This window comes from Callospermophilus lateralis, chromosome 3 (assembly GCF_048772815.1).
Source record: "Callospermophilus lateralis isolate mCalLat2 chromosome 3, mCalLat2.hap1, whole genome shotgun sequence".
In the NCBI taxonomy this organism is placed as follows: Eukaryota; Metazoa; Chordata; class Mammalia; order Rodentia; family Sciuridae; genus Callospermophilus; species Callospermophilus lateralis.
This window is the reverse complement of record NC_135307.1, coordinates 87,077,251-87,093,326: the sequence shown is the minus strand read 5'-3', so window position 1 is coordinate 87,093,326 and position 16,076 is coordinate 87,077,251. Positions and strand designations below refer to the sequence as shown.

Sequence of the window (16,076 nt, the reverse complement as noted above, 5' to 3'; positions counted from 1 at the left end):
GAGCTGCCTGCTCAATAGATTGGCTACTCTGACTAAACACTGCTCAGGACACCAGCAGTGAGCTTAGAGGGCTGGTGGCCTCCAGGTCACAAGTCAGAAAGACATTAACTAATCAATATGAACATTGAGGGAGCAGAGAAAGGTAAATTTAAAAGGAAATCCTTGGTGATTAACACGATTGCTTTTATTGAACCCCATTTTTTTTTCTTTTCAGGACTTTTGTGGCTGACTTGGCAAATGTATAAACTAATAAATAGTTCTTGTTTGATAATAGTGTTTTATGAAAAATATCTCTTAAGATAGATATTAATTGGAATCTTATTGTTATTTAACTGAAAACTATTACAAAAACAGATTAGTTAAATTAAGAAAACAGGACAGTTTAGCAAGGGAAGACACTTGTGAACATGATTATAAACTGTATGCTAATTTTCTTGACCCATCTTGTACCTTAACCAACATTTTTAGAACTGAATGAGGCATAGGAAATCTGGCTTGGGTAGAGTGTTCCTCACTGACCAGAGGGGGTTCACATGCACAGTGTACCACATGGAGCCAGGACTATTTCTGACAGAGAATGGACAGCCTTGTAGAGTCTGGGTATGTGGCAAAGAGAAGCTTCTGTTTAATTAACTATGGAGGGAACAAAAAGCACAACATAGGCTTTCTGGCAACCTTAAACCACAGGCTATGTAGTGAAACAGATGTGACCCCAAACAAACAAACAAAAAGCTGTTAATAGAGCAGCTATTTTTAGAACTCATCATTAGGGCTGGAACAGAGGAAACAATGAATAGGTCACATAGCCTATATTGTGTCAATTAAGCACCACATAGAATATAGCAGTAGACTTCTGGCACCAGGATAGTATAGGAAACCCAAGCCTGAGTCCATTGACTTGGAAATAAACTGAGGCCAGAGAGGTCAGTGAGGCTAAAATTTGCAGGGGTCCTCTTGCACCAGGGCTGTGGTTGGTTACACATACCCAAGTGGATTATGCCAGGGATGCCACAATGACATTAGGGCCAATGCCATCCAACACAGTGATCAACCAGGTGTTCAATAAACTCTGAGTACCTACTGTTTTGTGCTTGGAACTAAGTACTAGTAATAATAAACGAGCAAAGCCATTATAGTCCCTTCTTCCACCAAGGGAGGAGGAAAAAAAAATGTACAACTGTGGCCCTTTTGTTACTGAATTGCAATTCCAGAAATATCTCCATTCTCTGTAGACAGGAAGGGGAGGACAATTATTACCCTTTTAAATAGCTGTGGTAGCCCTAAAACTTGGGACCTGACCTTTTAGTTCTCCTTAAAGAAACATGTAGGAACAAGTAGATGCTCTGCATTCAGCATTTCAAAACAGGATATAAATACTCAACTAAAAAATACACTATCTTAGAATTCCCCAGTGAAAACTGAAAAACAAGGTAGACAAAAAATCTTTCAAAACCATGGTCTCATACCATGTAGAAATCTTCAGCTACTAGGAAAACAAATATTTCTTATACTTAACACTTCAGAGAAACACTTTTTTTGCACCTGAATATTGACAGAGGAAAAAAAGGTACTCTCACAAGAGCAGCCCAAAGGGTTCTTTGACCCTATACCTTCTAGAACTTCCTTTTCAAAAAAGGATTCTCTCTTCTTTCAAATTTAGGCTGCCAGGAAATAAATGCACATAAGCAAATATCTGGAAATGGTCCTAGTAGCACTAGTGCAAAGGAATAGAAGGAAAATAACCCCGTTTGCACAGATCTTTCCTTGGCTTAAAACCTAATGAACGATTTTGCAGCACATTTCTAACTCTTTCAAAACAAAAGCTGTTCTGACCACTGCTCCCAGCCAACCAGGCCCTGTCCTAATCTGTCAGTAGACTCCTGCTGTACCTACTGCTCTCTGTGCCCAATGTGTGAAGCCATGTGCAGCTGCAGAAACCACATGTCACCATCTGCAGAAAGGAGGGACTGACTCAAAAGAGCCTGGAAACTCTTTCACTCCCCTTCTGCTCTGCCTTACCAAGCCCTCTCACAGAAAGCCATTGTGTAGGCTGAAGAGGGAAATAAAGGAAGGGCGGACTTTTTCCATGCCTCCCTGCAGACTACAAGGTGATGTAAAAGCACAGTGGCTACCCCCCAACAGCTCTGGTGAAGTACAGGCCTCAGGGGGCCCCACCAACACTGGCTTCTCACTCCGGATTTGTACTGGGTAGCATTGTCTAATAATGAGCTGAGCTCAATTGCTTACCATATATTTTGCAGCATAACTAATCCCTTATATTTGTGCTTTTCACCCACATGTCTTTTTTGTTTGCTTTTAAGGGGAGGAAAATCTTACCTTTGAAGCAACCTATACCTCTCAGCCACTGGGCTCAGCGGTAGACAAAGCTCTGACTAAGTAGTGAAGCAGCATCAGTTTGTCTTTCCTAGTGTTAACACTTCCTGCCTGAGTTACCTAGGAGCTAGAGGTTTACCAGTGAGAACAGTGATACCATCAGGCAGCTTATCCTCATCTCAGTACTGTGTCCAAAAAAATGTTTGCAATAAATTTTAATATCCATGCTTACTGGTCCTTTAGCTTTGTCAGAAAGGCATCAGCTCAGAGTCCTTTTAAAGAAAAATCTTTTCATCCTTTTTAAGGTTAACAAAAGGTGGTTGAGCTAGATACCACTGTTCTTCTGACCCCATGATTGCTTCTTGACTAAGATGGATTCTGCCACCCTTCATGAATCAATTCGGTCAAGCCATTGGGCATTGAGCACAGCAAGACAATTGCTTTTTTCTCCTAAACCTATTTATCACCACTCATCTGCCACATCTCAGATCACCTCCACTCTTTCCCACAAAGTCGATAAGAAAAATGATCGATTTACACAGGCTTAGGCAGAGTTCTTAGAATGTATTTTTGTTCACCTGAAAAATAAAACTTTTAAAAAATATACAGGACTTTTGAGTACAGGTATATTTTGAATGGCTGAATTATAAATAACGTCTCTGGTCATGTTCACAGCTAGGGCTGGAGCAAATGTCCCAATTCCAGTGAAGGCTTTAAAGAGTCAGGAGGCCAGCTGGACCCACGAGTGGTCTCACTGGACTCTCTGATCCATCCCAAAGTGAATTTAAACAGTCCAGAAAGCAGGGTTAGGGGGACAGGGGACTAGACTCCAGATGGTCTTCTGAGAGTCCAAAAGGTTCTTGGGAATAAGAGATCAATTTACAAATTATTAAAATATAGGACTAAAAATTCACACAGTAAATATAAATTACAGGCTATTATTGAAGTTATAAAGTGGCATTTTATGTTTCTTACCCCAATCTCTCACCAAAAATTTAAAAAAGCCTCATAGGCTTCCTAATGACTGAAGTCTTAGTTGGCTGCTAAGAAACCTCCTCTAAGCCCAGGCTGTTACCAGCAGGGAGTTACCAGCCTGCCAGTAGGCTGCAACAGCTCAGTTGCTATTTTCTTGCCCACAACAGGACATGGCTTAAAGCAAGGCTATTGTCCTGTAAACTTGAGTGTAGGCCAGAAAAATGGAAAGACAAACTGTTTCAGGACTCAGGTGGATAAGTTTTCTTTTCTAAAGTGCCTCATTTCCCAAAAAGGAAACACTAAGGGGTTTGATATCTTGTCACTACCCACTCTCAATTGCCTAAAAGCAAGTGGCAGAAGGAAATGGAATCCAAATTGAGGAAGTATAATTCTTGCTGCCCCAGAGCTATACATGTGTCATTTCTCTGGATGTTTGTCACCTCCTCTATAAAATTATAGGCTGCATTTAAATGGGGCTTATCAGGAAAGGTAAACTAATTCAACCTTCCCATAGCTGGTCTCTTAGCTGGCTATCAAAACACAATCCTTAAACACAGCAAGTAAGCACAATCCTGAGTTTCTGATTCTGCAGTCTAACTCAAAACCAGAGAACATGATCAAAGCTCTGGTTTTACAAGATTTTGTCCCAACTGTGGAGCAGCTCTGTTGCTACAGGCTCAGGAAAGATGGAAGGCAAAGGTGAACAAGACAAGATCTTGAGGAGCAGGGAAAAAAATAAATAATTAAATAAAACTCCTGACATTCTACTTACAACAACTTGTTCTTTCAAAAAGAAGGGGAGGGGAAGTTCAAGATTAAAGCACAATGGCACTGCTCTTTCCCTTCCATTGTCTCTGGCACACATCCAGATACTCAGAGCTGCAATAGGAAGCCACTTTGGTGGGGGCACTAGGGTGGGAAGAGGAGGGGATCAGTACATTCTTCACCCTCCCTAAACTGCTTCCACTTCTAAGGTTTTCTTTTGTCATGTCAACGGTCTAAAAATGATTATACTCTTGTGTAAGAACGCCATAAACCTATCTTTCTGAAATAGGAGGGCAACAGGGAAAGAGTGGGTGATGAAAAAAGCTGTTTGTGCCTTTCTGGCTAGGTGCACTTTGGGGGCCAGCAAATAGCCCTTGCAGGACCCCATCAGTCAGTAGCTACCCAGGGTGTGGGAGGATACATAGAATTCTATGTGATTATAGTTTCTAGTGCATATGTCAACAACTATGTACAGGGATCTATAAATTAAATGCATGTCTGGCCACTGCAACTAGGTTGAGGTACCTGAGCTCCACTACCTTTGGTCCCCTCTTCCCTTTTGAGAGCTTCGGCTTATCAAAAAAGAGCCCCTACAGCTCCCTCCTAGGGGTGTGGGGAAGCCCGAGTAACCCTGCATGTGGGATACACCAGAGCTATCGGCGCAGAAGGGTTCAGTACTAGGATCTCCCCACCCTCCCCCATCCCCCTTATGGCTCAGGGCCCTGGCGCAGCACGGGGTCCTGGGAAGATCAAACCCCGGGTCCCGGCGAATCGGCGAATCGTGGTCCATTGGCTGCGGGCCACCCATTCCCGAGGCGAGCAGGAGATCATCTGGATGAAGGGGGGCGTTCGCTCCCGTAGGGGTCACTCCCGAGGGCTCTCCGCCCTGACCTGCTGCAAAGTCCAGCCTCTGGGCTTGGGGAGGATGGTTCCCCACCGCCCCCGGCGCTGAGAGGTTCAACGACTCCCGGCCGCTGCTGCAGATTCCTCCTCATCCTCGTCAGGCCCCCGCGGCCGCTCCAGCGGCCGGGCCAGGGGGCTGTCAGCAGTGGGGTCCGGGGGTGCGAGCCGCGCCGCCTGCAGCGGGGGCGCGTCGCGCGGCGCCTCGCGGCGGGACGACCTGGTATTGTTGGGCCCTGCGGCCGCCGCCCCCGAAGTCCCGGACGGGCCGGTGGCGTTGGAGCCGCCCGGAGGCTGGCCAGCTGCTCCCCCCGAGGTCCCGGCGCCCACCGGCTGCCAGATGAGGCTGTAGTAGACGGCGAGCACGATGGCGGCCAGCGACACGGAGAGCACGTAGGCGAACACGGTGGCGAGCCGGACCCACTTCTTGTTGGTCTTGGCCGCCATCTTCGCCTTCTTGTCCCCGGTGTAGGTGGCCGGCTTGCCCCGCTCGGCCGGGGCCGCGTCGCGCTCCTTCATGGGGGGGCCCCGGCCTTTGCCCCGGTGCTCCACGGCCCCGGCTGGAGGGGGCCTGGCGGCCTGCGAGGACTGGACAGGGGGGCGGCCCGGCGCCCTCGGTTCCCGGCGGCTCCGCGCTCCGCCGCCGCTCCTCACGCCGCCCGCCCGCAGCCCGCCACCGCGTCGCTGCAGCCGCCGCCGGGGCCTGGGCCAGTCACCGCCGCCAGCGCCGCCGCCGCCGCCGGCCCGTCAGCTGCTTCCCCGCCGCCGCCACAGCCACAGCCGCCACAACCGCACGGCTCCGCGTCCCCATCCGCCGCCGCCGCGCGCTTCGCCACCGCCGCCTGCCCGGCCGCCGGCCGCCCGGTCTCCAGTGGCCGCGCGGACAGCGCGCTCGGCTCCAACCCGGCTCCCCCGCCTAGCGCGCCGGCAACAGGGGGCGGGGGAGAGCGCTGCTGGGGGCTGCCTCTTAAAAGGGCGACGCTGGGGTCCGGAAACGCTGCGCGGGGAGGCGGGCTGCGGTCGGGCGCAACGATCCCCGCCTGGACGCCCAGTTAAGAGAGAATTAAGGGAGGCTGGTTCTTAAAGCAGCGATGTTGCGGCCGCCCCGCGCGGGCTGGTGCGGGGAGGAACCAAGACCGTAGCGCCTCTTTAAAAGGGGAACGACGCTGTTTGGGGCGGAGTGAGGGACTGGAAGAGGGGCGGGGAGGGGCGGTCGGAGCGCCGAACTGTCAACTCTAGCACCTCCCCGCTCCGCCCCAGGCTCCGAAGTGACAGGTGGAATAGCGGCCCGGGTTTCGGGACCCCAGGCCTCAGTTTATTCCTGCGACGCGCGGGTCATACCACTTTCGTGCTCTCTGCTCGCGCATGGCTCCACGTATCTCCGAACTGGTTTCCCAGGCCCCTTCACACCTAAAGAGCAGGATTCACGCCTGGGATAAGCAGCCAAGGAACCTGGAGCGTTCACTGAGGCCACTCTGGTCGCGTTCCTTCTCCTAGGGTCAGACTGGGTTTGGGGATCCTGTTGGCATCTTCCCAATTCCATGTCCTCTCAGATGCCTCAAGCCAAGTTGCCCAGACTTCCCCAGGCCTCCAGGACTGAATTTGTTTTCCAGATTCTCCTGCCACCCTAGTTTTGAAGTTCACTACAAGTCCCAAGTCCTGCTTTTTGGGTTTTAGACTTCCAGACTTGATTTGAACCCAAGGGGCTTCACTGAACTGATGGAGTGTGGCTTCCAGGTTTTCCCCTCCGTAATCCTCTTTTGGCCTCAGAGCCTCGGTGGTTGTCCTCCCTTTTCCTTGTCCCCTTCCAATGTGAGATTTGTCTTCCCTGGCTCCAGGCCAGGGGCCAGGCAGTGGGGTTCGTGCTTGTTCTTTGGACCCCTTGAGTGCTGACAACCGTTCTCCAAGTTGGGACTCTCATTAGCCACTTTCTTTGTGCTTCCCTCTATCCTTCCACCTGCTTGTGTCTTTTCCTTCCCCATCCTTGTTCCCTCTTTATGAGACTTTCTAGAATTTCAGGTTCCCTCCTCCTTGAATCCTATTTCCTGTGTTCCCAGAACTGGCTGTATGGACTGCCTCCTGGATATCTGAATATATGAAGGAGACTGTGCCTGTGTGAGTGTGTATGTGAAAAAGGACTGTGGTCCTGAAGGGGGTCTGTAGAGAACCCTCACTATAGCCCCTGCAAGTGAGAGTCTGACCTGGTTTCTGACCTTGTGGGGTCCCCTCTTTCCTTTCCACTTCCCATCCTCTCCAGGAACCTTTGACTTCCAGACCCCTGAGTTTCTCTCTATTATTACTGCCTACCACCTCCTCCCACAGAAGTCAAACAGCTACCAGAGTTGAGTGTGCTGGTGAACTGAGCCTCTATCTGGGCCACTTGGTGAGTGCTGATGGAGGGTAGTTCTACCACTAGCAATGAACAGCTGGGTGCTATTTCAAGGAAAAACCTTTCTTTTTACTTTCTAAGAAATTTCAAGGACAATGGAAACTAGAAGTGTTTATTGCCTTCTGTGGGCTGATGGGGAGGAAATAACCCACTCTTTTCCCAACCTGCTCCCAGGTCAGCCTACGGTGGTCTTGAAGGCAGCCTGCGCAATTAAAAATTCCTAAGTTAAAATCCATTAATTATCTCTGAAAGTTGTCCTCTCTTGTTTCCCCCTGATCTCTGGCTTTCCTGGCAGAACTGATCATACAACTATCCCAAGGTGAATTATTTTTAAAGATTCCAGGAATAGTCAATACAAAGTTTCCTTCGATCCCCTTTCTGGAATACACTCCATATTGCTTCACCATATTTTTGGTACAAATTAAACTTCATTTTTCTTGCTTGGTTCCCAGCAGAGTAAGAAAACAGCATGTAACTCTACTATACTAAAGAATAATATACTTGAAGCTCTTATTCAATTCCTCTTACCCTATTCTTCTCCCAACTAAACAGTGCCAGATTCTTTAACATGTCATCAATAAGCCCTATTTATTATCTGGATTTACATAGTGTCTTTTACCCTTGGAACTCAGAATGCTTTCAGATATAATTGAGCCTGATCTCCCTGGTGCCTGAGCCATTAAGAAACCATTAGTGGATTCCTGTTGCAGGCAACTAAATGGCCCCCTAGTGGACTGAAAGTGAATATGCTTCTCTAAGTGCCTCTCCCCCATGAAGGGTAGGCACAAATCAAGAGAATCAAGGCAACTTGGGGACAGACTGGGCCCAAAAGGCCATTTTTGTGACTACCCACACGGACCCTCGAGCCTTATCCACAATATCCCCATAGAGCACTCTCCAGAATTGGCTAAATGACCATCTATGATGGTGTACCTTGTTGTCTGCTCCCTGAGGCAACTGTTTCAGGCCTTGAAAAGTTCTGACCAATTACAACAGCAACAAGAACCATCCCTTAGAATGTGCTAGGCACTATACCAAGACCTGCATTCCTTGTTTCATGGTCTCATAGGAATTTATCAGGTAGTTACAGGTATTTGGTAGAAGAAACTTTTTCAAAAAGGCTCAGGAACTTACCCAAGATTACAGAAAATTTAAGTCTTTCTAATTCTAGGGCATTAGGTTTTTGATCCCTGCTCTACTCTGTCTCATAAGCACAGCTGAATTTTGTCTCTGTAGCGGATGTTATGGGGTACCACCACCTAGGTTACCCTCAGCATGGAGATACTCATTCCCCCAGCTGCCAGCAGTGTCAGCTACTGATGGCTCATAGCAGAGACTGTCCCTGGAACTTTCCCTTAAGAATCAAAGGATTTGTCTTTTTCTCTTGATTTCTAAGACTAATAAATAGAGCCAAATTATAACAAAACCCTACTGGAAATGTGCAGGGTCCTGCTGGGAATGAAAAAGGCTATGTCCTAAAGTAGCTAACATGGAGTAGCAGGAGCCAGGAGAGGATATAGAGTGTGGGCTGAACATAAAGTTGAGTTAGGGAGACTTTTCTTCTGCTATGAGAGAACACTCCTGTGAGGCAGGATTTAATACCCTGATAAGGATCCTTGGAGACAGGAGAAAGGCAATGGCCTACCAAAGTGCAGTGGAAATGCCAGAAACATGATGACAGAAGGTAGAAGAAGAGCTTGGAAAGCTCAGAGAGCAGTCATGCTATGGTGGGTATTCTGTGTACAGTGAGAAATCACTTAAGTCCTGCAGGAGAGCCCAGTGAATACTATGTGTCAAGCAACAAGGAATGACTATGAGAGGGATACCAGAATCACTGAGCAGCTCCTTGGGCTGTCCTCTGTGGGCCAGTAAGAAGCCCTTCCAGAACTGGCTTCCTGATAGCAGTGGGAATGATAGGACTGTGAAATAATAGAAGCTGGATGTTTACATAGCTATTGTAATGAGCAGCAAGTTGGAGTGGCATTGGGGGGTCTTGAATGGTAGAGCTATGGAGATGACTAATAGCCTAGCATCTCTGGAGCAAGCTCTATGGGCAGCTGGTAATGGTATTGCTCAACCTATAACCTGATTTCTCAAACATTTTGCTTTTAGGATCACTTTACACTCTTAAAAACTGAGGTCTCGGACTGGGGTTGTGGCCTAGTGTTAGAGCATTTGTGAGGCACCACATATGAATAAATAAATAAAATAAAGGTGCATCAACAATTAAAAAAATTGTTTCATGGTCTCATAGCAATTTATCAGGTAGTTACTATTTGTCTTCATTTGGTAGAAAAAAAATGAAGTCTCCAGAACCAGTCATGAAGTTGCACCTCTTTGGTCCCAGACAACTTGGGAGATTGAGATGGAAGTATCACATCAGCCCTGGAGTTTGAGACTAGCCTGAGTAAGCCAGCAAGACCCCATCTAAAAAACAAACAAAAATTGAGGTCTATAATGAGTTTTGTTTAGGGGGATTAAACCTATCAATACTTGCCATGTTCAAAATAAGAGAGAAATTTGTAAAATATTAATCCATTTAAAATGATAATCTCATTACATGTTAACAGATAACATGTTTTTATAAAAATGTATATGTTATAAAATTTTAAAAATAGCACACAGACTATGAGGTTCTTGTTCTGCTCCCTGGTGGAAGTGTTCCCTTCTGAGAATCAGACTCTCTGAACTCAGAGGGCCTGGAACTACAGAAACGCAGGCAGTGATGGTAAGTGAAGTCCTTTCTATTTCCACCTCTGGTTTCCTGGACCTCAGTATTCCACATGTTGGGACACAACATCATATAATAATTAATTAGGATGCATACTTCATCCTGGAGCCTGTTATCACATCATCTCTGAAAGTTGCTTCAGCTGCACCCCTGAAAGGCTGTTCTATTACAGCTCCATTCAGCTGTGGCTTCTGGTGGTCAAGTACACAGTAAGCCCTGAAGATCCTGATCATACATACACCTACTCTTTGCTATAAAGTAAGACTCTTAGTCTTTTTTTTTTTTTTTTTTTGTAGGTGCAGATGGACAGCATGCCTTTATTTTGTTTATTTTATGTGGTGCTAAGGATGGAACCCAGTGCCTCACACATGCTAGGCAAGCACTTTGCCACTGAGCTTCAGCCCCAGCCCCAAACTCTTAGTCTTATGCATTGTTATGTGAGATCCTATGTCAGTGAGTCAAACACTCTTTAAGCCCCCATAGAGTGACCTTTGAACAGAAAAGAAAAGACCATAGCCACAGTATATACCAGTTCAAGTAAGGATGAGTAGCACAGGTGCAATAATCTGTGTGTGTGGAGGGAGTACTAGGGATGATTTAATCCAAGGGCACTCTACCACTGAGCTATACCCTCAGTTCTTTTTTTTTTTTTTAACATTTATTTTGAGACAACTGATAAGTTGTCCAGGCTAGGCTCAAACTTGCATTCCTCTTGTCTCAACTTCCCAAATGGCTTTTAGACATGCACCACCACACCCAACAAGAACCTCGTGGGGTGATGGGAATGGGAAAGACAGTAGAATGAACTGGACATAACTTTCCTATGTTCATATGTGAATACACAACCAGTGTAACTCCATATCATGTACAACCACACAATTGGTGATTTATATGCCATGTATGTATGATATGTTAAAATACATTCTACTGTCACATATAAAAAGAACAAATTAAAAAAAAATTGAGGTATGGCTGCTTTCTGTTTCTCAGACTCCTTGTGCCAAGAGACCAGCATGCAAGAAAAGGAAAAACTTCCTGAGAGGGGTAATTGATCCTGGTTCTTTGGAAGAGACAGGGCTGCTATTACATAATAGGGTCAGGAAAGACTATGTTTGGCACCCAGGGCATCCACTGGGGTCTCTCTCTATGTACACTTGTGCAATTTTGATGGAAAATGGACACATCCTGCAGTATAGTTTGAAAGGGCATGGGGATTAGGAGATAAGTGGCCCTACCAAGTGAGTCCCTTAGATCAGCAGAGGGACTAGTTGAAAGTAAAGAAAATGAAGGGCTGGGGGTATAGCTCAGTTGGTAGAGTGTTTGTCTCGCAAGCCCAAGGCCCTAGGTTCAATCCCCAGCACCAAAAAAAAAAAAAAAAAAAAAAAAAAAAAAAAAAACCTTTCAAGAAAATCTAGAATGGATAACAGAGAAAGGGAATGATGAATATCTATCGTGACATAAAAGCTGGCTGCAGCAGTATGCACTATAGTTCATTCCACTTAATTCTTAAGTTTCCCAGAGAAAGACTACCAGCATTCTTGAGGAGCTATCTATGAACTGATAGGTCCAAGCTATGCAAAGGGGCGCATAGATAGATACTTGTCCTGCCTTTAGAACTAAGGAACTTTCCCCCAAGTTTCCAGGACTCTCTTGCTGGGCATTTCCTTCAGCTGCCAAAGGGAACTGCCTTGCCTGACTTCATGAACTTTGCTAGGGGTAGTCTGCCTGATCAATGTGGCATTCAAAGGTCCAGCCCCTTTTCCTTAGTTGGAGCTACTTCTGAAGGGTCATCCCACCCCTGTAGCTCCCTGTGGAGGTGTTGTGTGTGTGACCTTAAGCTTGATCAATTTCTTCCTCTGTTCAACACTGACTTTCCCTACCTCAGATGTGTTTTCTCTGAAAGCATTTCCCCAGAAACTTCCTGCAAGCAAATCTCTGTCTCAAGATGTTCCTTGAGAAACCTAAGTCACCTAAGATTCTAATCTTTGGGACCCAGAGAACAGGTCTCATCCTCCAAAGGTGATCTCCTTTGTCTTCTTTCTATGCTCTGGTTCACTCCTCTGGTCCAGTAGAATGTTATGTACATCCTGAATCCTGGCTGCTGTCCATCAAATGTCCTCCAGTTTATGTGCTTACTGAAGTAAGGCAACCTAAACAGAACTTTCAGGTGTGGTCTGCAGGCTGAGAATGAAAATGGGACTGAGTTTTCCTTGGTTCTAGAGGACTGGCTGCACCTGGCACCTGGGGTGAAGATCTATAGAAATCCAGACCAAGAATTCTTCTTTCCCTTTTCCCACCCTCATTCCAAATCCCAGTTTGGAGGGTTTAGGAGCAGCAAGGCATAAGCAGTGTTACTGAGCTTTGCCGGTGATTATGAAGTGATATTAAGATGAAGAATCACTAGCTTGGTATTCACTTCAATCCAGCAACCTGAGAGTCTGTCTGCTTTTATTGGCAGCTTTGTCATTTGACTCAGATGGAGCTGGCTGTCAGCAAAAACCCTCAGTTTTATTCACACATGCTTTCGCTAAGTCGCCACTTCTCCACCCTGTCCTTGTACAGTCGGTGCCTTGGAGCCAAGCCCAGATCTCTCAGTGGAACTCTTTCACTTTACCTAGGAGGTTTGGGCTGTTGCTACTTTTGGTCTTGAGTCTATCTCCTGACCTATTCCTGTCCTCAATGGCTTCCTGTTATACACAAAGTCAAGGGGCTTGTCCTCTGAGGCTTTGTCCAGGTCCAGATGGAAAGGTGGACCAAGACAGGAATAAGGACAGAAGCAGTTGATCAATACTGAGGACATTTCCTATGTGCTATGAACTGTGCCCACCTTAAGAAGGACACCATCTAATTCATTTCCAACATGAAATGGAAATGGTCCATTTCACAGATGGATAAACACAGGCAGAAAAGATAAGTGATTATGTCCAAGAACACCATGCTGGGTTAGTTGTCATGCCCTTCCTGCCTCTACAACTCTCATCTCTATTTGGTCATCTTTCAGAGGAAAGGAAGGAAATAAAGGTGACGAGCTTGGCCCTGCAGGTTGGAGAGAGAGATTAAGAGCCAGAAGATATATTGAAATTGATACAAAGTTTATCAGATCAGAGAGCACAGGCACTTTGCCAAGATCACACAGTAAACCTTAGCTCCAGTTGAGACTACAGTCTGGGTATCTTGAGAATGGTATTCAGTGGTCACTCAGCTACAACTCCAGTTATTTTGGATCCAAAATGGCACTGCGAGGGAAATAAACACAGGACTGATTCTTCTCCACTTTGAAGTTCCATATAGTTCCAGGGGTGCTCCTAGTGGGGTTCTCTCCTGCCTGAAGGATCAGGCCCACTGTGCCTGCTACCCAGCCTTGTCTCTGCCTGCACTCACTCTCAGCTCTCAGCATTGCAGAGGGCACTGGAATCCCCAGCTGGACATACCAATGACCAGCTCCATCCTTTCCTTAGCTATGGAGGCTGAAGCTAGTGGGAATCTGCTTATGACCTCATGCTGCTTGGGGACAGTTGTCTTCAAGTCTACAGCTGGGAGCATCCCTGACAGCCTGCCATAGGAAGGTGAGTCTAATCCCTGATCCATACAACTTCTGGTAGGAGAAAAGCAAAATCAAAGAACAATTCAGTGAAGATACTTGGAGAAAGAACAACATATATTAAGTTGCCCCATGGCTGGGGATGTAGCTCAGTGGTAGAGCACTTGCCTAGCATTCATGAGGCCCTAGGTTTGATCCCCCACACCACAAAAATAAATATATAAAAATAATTGCCTCTTGGTTTCTGTGGGGTATTGGCTCCAGGCCCCACTGTGGATACCCAAATCCAGAGATGCCCAAGATCCTTATATATTTGCATATAACCTGGCATATCCTCCCATGTGCTTTAAATCATCTCTAGATTACTGATGAGGCCTAAAACAACATAAGTGCCATGTAAATAGTCATTATACTGTATTGTTTGGGGAATAATGACAAGGAAAACAAGTCTGTACATGTTTAGTTCAGATGCAATTTTTTCCACAATGTTATTTTTATCTGTGGTTGGTTGAATCCACAGATGCAAAATCTACAGATTTGGAGGACTGATTATATACTGAGGAAGAAGTAATAAGAAACTGCGCCTCTTCTGCCAGTGTCTGCTAATAAATATAGAATAAACAAACTGGGTGCAGTGCTGCACATCTGTAATCCCAGCGACTCAAGAGGCTGAGACAGGAGGATTGCAAGTTCAAAGCCAGCCTTAGTTATTTAGCAAGGCCCTAAGCAATTTAGCAAGACCATATCTCAAAATTTTAAAAAAAATAAATAAAATAAAAAGAGCTGGGGATGTGATTCAGTGGTTAAGTGCCCCTGGGTTCAATCCCTGGTACCCCTTAAAATATATATCAGTAAACAAATATTCAAAATAATAATAATAATGTGTAGGCACTGTTAAGTACTTTGTATTTCTTATGTTATTTAATCCTTTCAACTCCCTCATGAGGCATTATTAACTCCATTTTGCAGATGATAAAGACAGGGTGTAGAAAGATTCAGTATCACAAGATAAACCAGCTGGTAATGGCTGGGTCCTTAGAGTATGAGTGTAGCTGGGAAACAGACCCCATCTGAATCCCAAAAGAGAAGCTAGCCATGGCCTGGGCACACACACAGCAGGCTCTGGAATCCCACTGTCCTCAGGCCAATTGTGGTATCAAGGAGGAAAACAACCTAATGGGACTCTTCCTTTGTTTGGCTGGTAACGGAGGTACCTGGAGATGTGAGTTCAATTTCTATAACTAAACTTCTCTGTTGAACAAGTTGAGAAACCAAAGCCCAGCGTCTTCACACAACACTGACAAGTGAAAAGGAGAACTTGGGACTTGTTCCTGGGAGGCAGCAGTTGAATATAAGTTCTTACGGTCTTCTGTGGCCCGAAGCTCCCAAGCGCTGCAGCATGTGTGTCTCTGGGGATCACAAATGACACAGATCTTCCAGCAATTTCTCTGAAGATCAACTTCCCTGGGAGTTGTCTTTCCTGAGCCCACACCTTTTTCCCCAGGAGTCACCTCCCCATGCCACCCCAGTGTGCCCAGCAGGGGGCATCCTTGCCCTTCCACTGCCCACCCTGGGGGCCATTGCCTGATGAGTCCTTCACCCATCTTAGCCTAGGAACCTAAAGCCAGTTTCCTAAACGGTATTTATGTGACTTCCCTGATTTTCTCCGTACCTACTCTACTATTATTTACATATTTTTCTTTGTCAACACACATAAATCTTTTTTTTTTTTTTTTTTTGTTCTTCTTTGAGACGGTCTCACTGTGTTACCCAGGCTAGCCTCAAAATCCTGAATTCAAGTGATCCTAGTGCTTCAACCTCTTGAGGAGTTGGGACTACAGGTGTGCATCAAGTTGGGTGACTTAAATGTATTTTTAAAAGATAAAAGCCCTCTTTGACAAAGGTCATCTGAGCTGGCTCTGCTTGCTGCCTGGACTTCCCACACTCATAGGTCTGGCTTTGCAGGAAATCAGGATATGGGCAGGAGAGGACAACCCCCCACCATGGAAGTCACAGGAGGGTCATAAGAATGGTCCAGGCAGCACCAACTGGGTAAAGACATGTGAGGCTTTTTCTGTGAAGACAGGGCCTGAAATTGAAAGAACCAGAGTGAGGAATCCTGAAATGTTTGAAATGAGGGGAGTAGTTGTCCCTCACTCCCCCAGCCTGAGGGAGTCGGAGGGACTGTCTTTCCAGATAGAAGAGCAGACTGAGGGCTGCAGGGCAAAGAGGGAGGGGCTTTGTGCTGGGGCCAGATCCGCTGCTGGTGACAGGTGCAGGGGCTTTGGGAAAAGGCAGGGATTTCCCTTGCAAAATTCATTCAAACAGAGAAGGAACCTGATCCCAGGGAGAGAATCAGAACATGTGGGGAAACCTAAGGGGCCCCCCAAGACTGGAAAGAGGGAGTGAAGAGAGACCTTGAAGGGTTAGAGCACTGTCAC

General features: G+C 46.3%; 1 protein-coding gene across 1 annotated transcript; it reads right to left on the bottom strand.

Moving 5' to 3' along the window:
• Positions 1–381: 381 nt before the first annotated feature.
• On the bottom strand, positions 382–6,080 carry Inafm2 (InaF motif containing 2). Its single transcript, XM_076850551.2, has one exon. The coding sequence runs from the start codon at positions 5,491–5,493 to the stop codon at positions 5,032–5,034; it is 462 nt and encodes a 153-aa protein (XP_076706666.1). The 5' UTR covers positions 5,494–6,080; the 3' UTR covers positions 382–5,031.
• Positions 6,081–16,076: the final 9,996 nt, after the last annotated feature.

Bases quoted from the DNA above. Each gene is read 5' to 3' on its own strand.
- Inafm2 (XM_076850551.2), bottom strand. From the start codon at position 5,493: ATGAAGGAGCGCGACGCGGCCCCGGCCGAGCGGGGCAAGCCGGCCACC.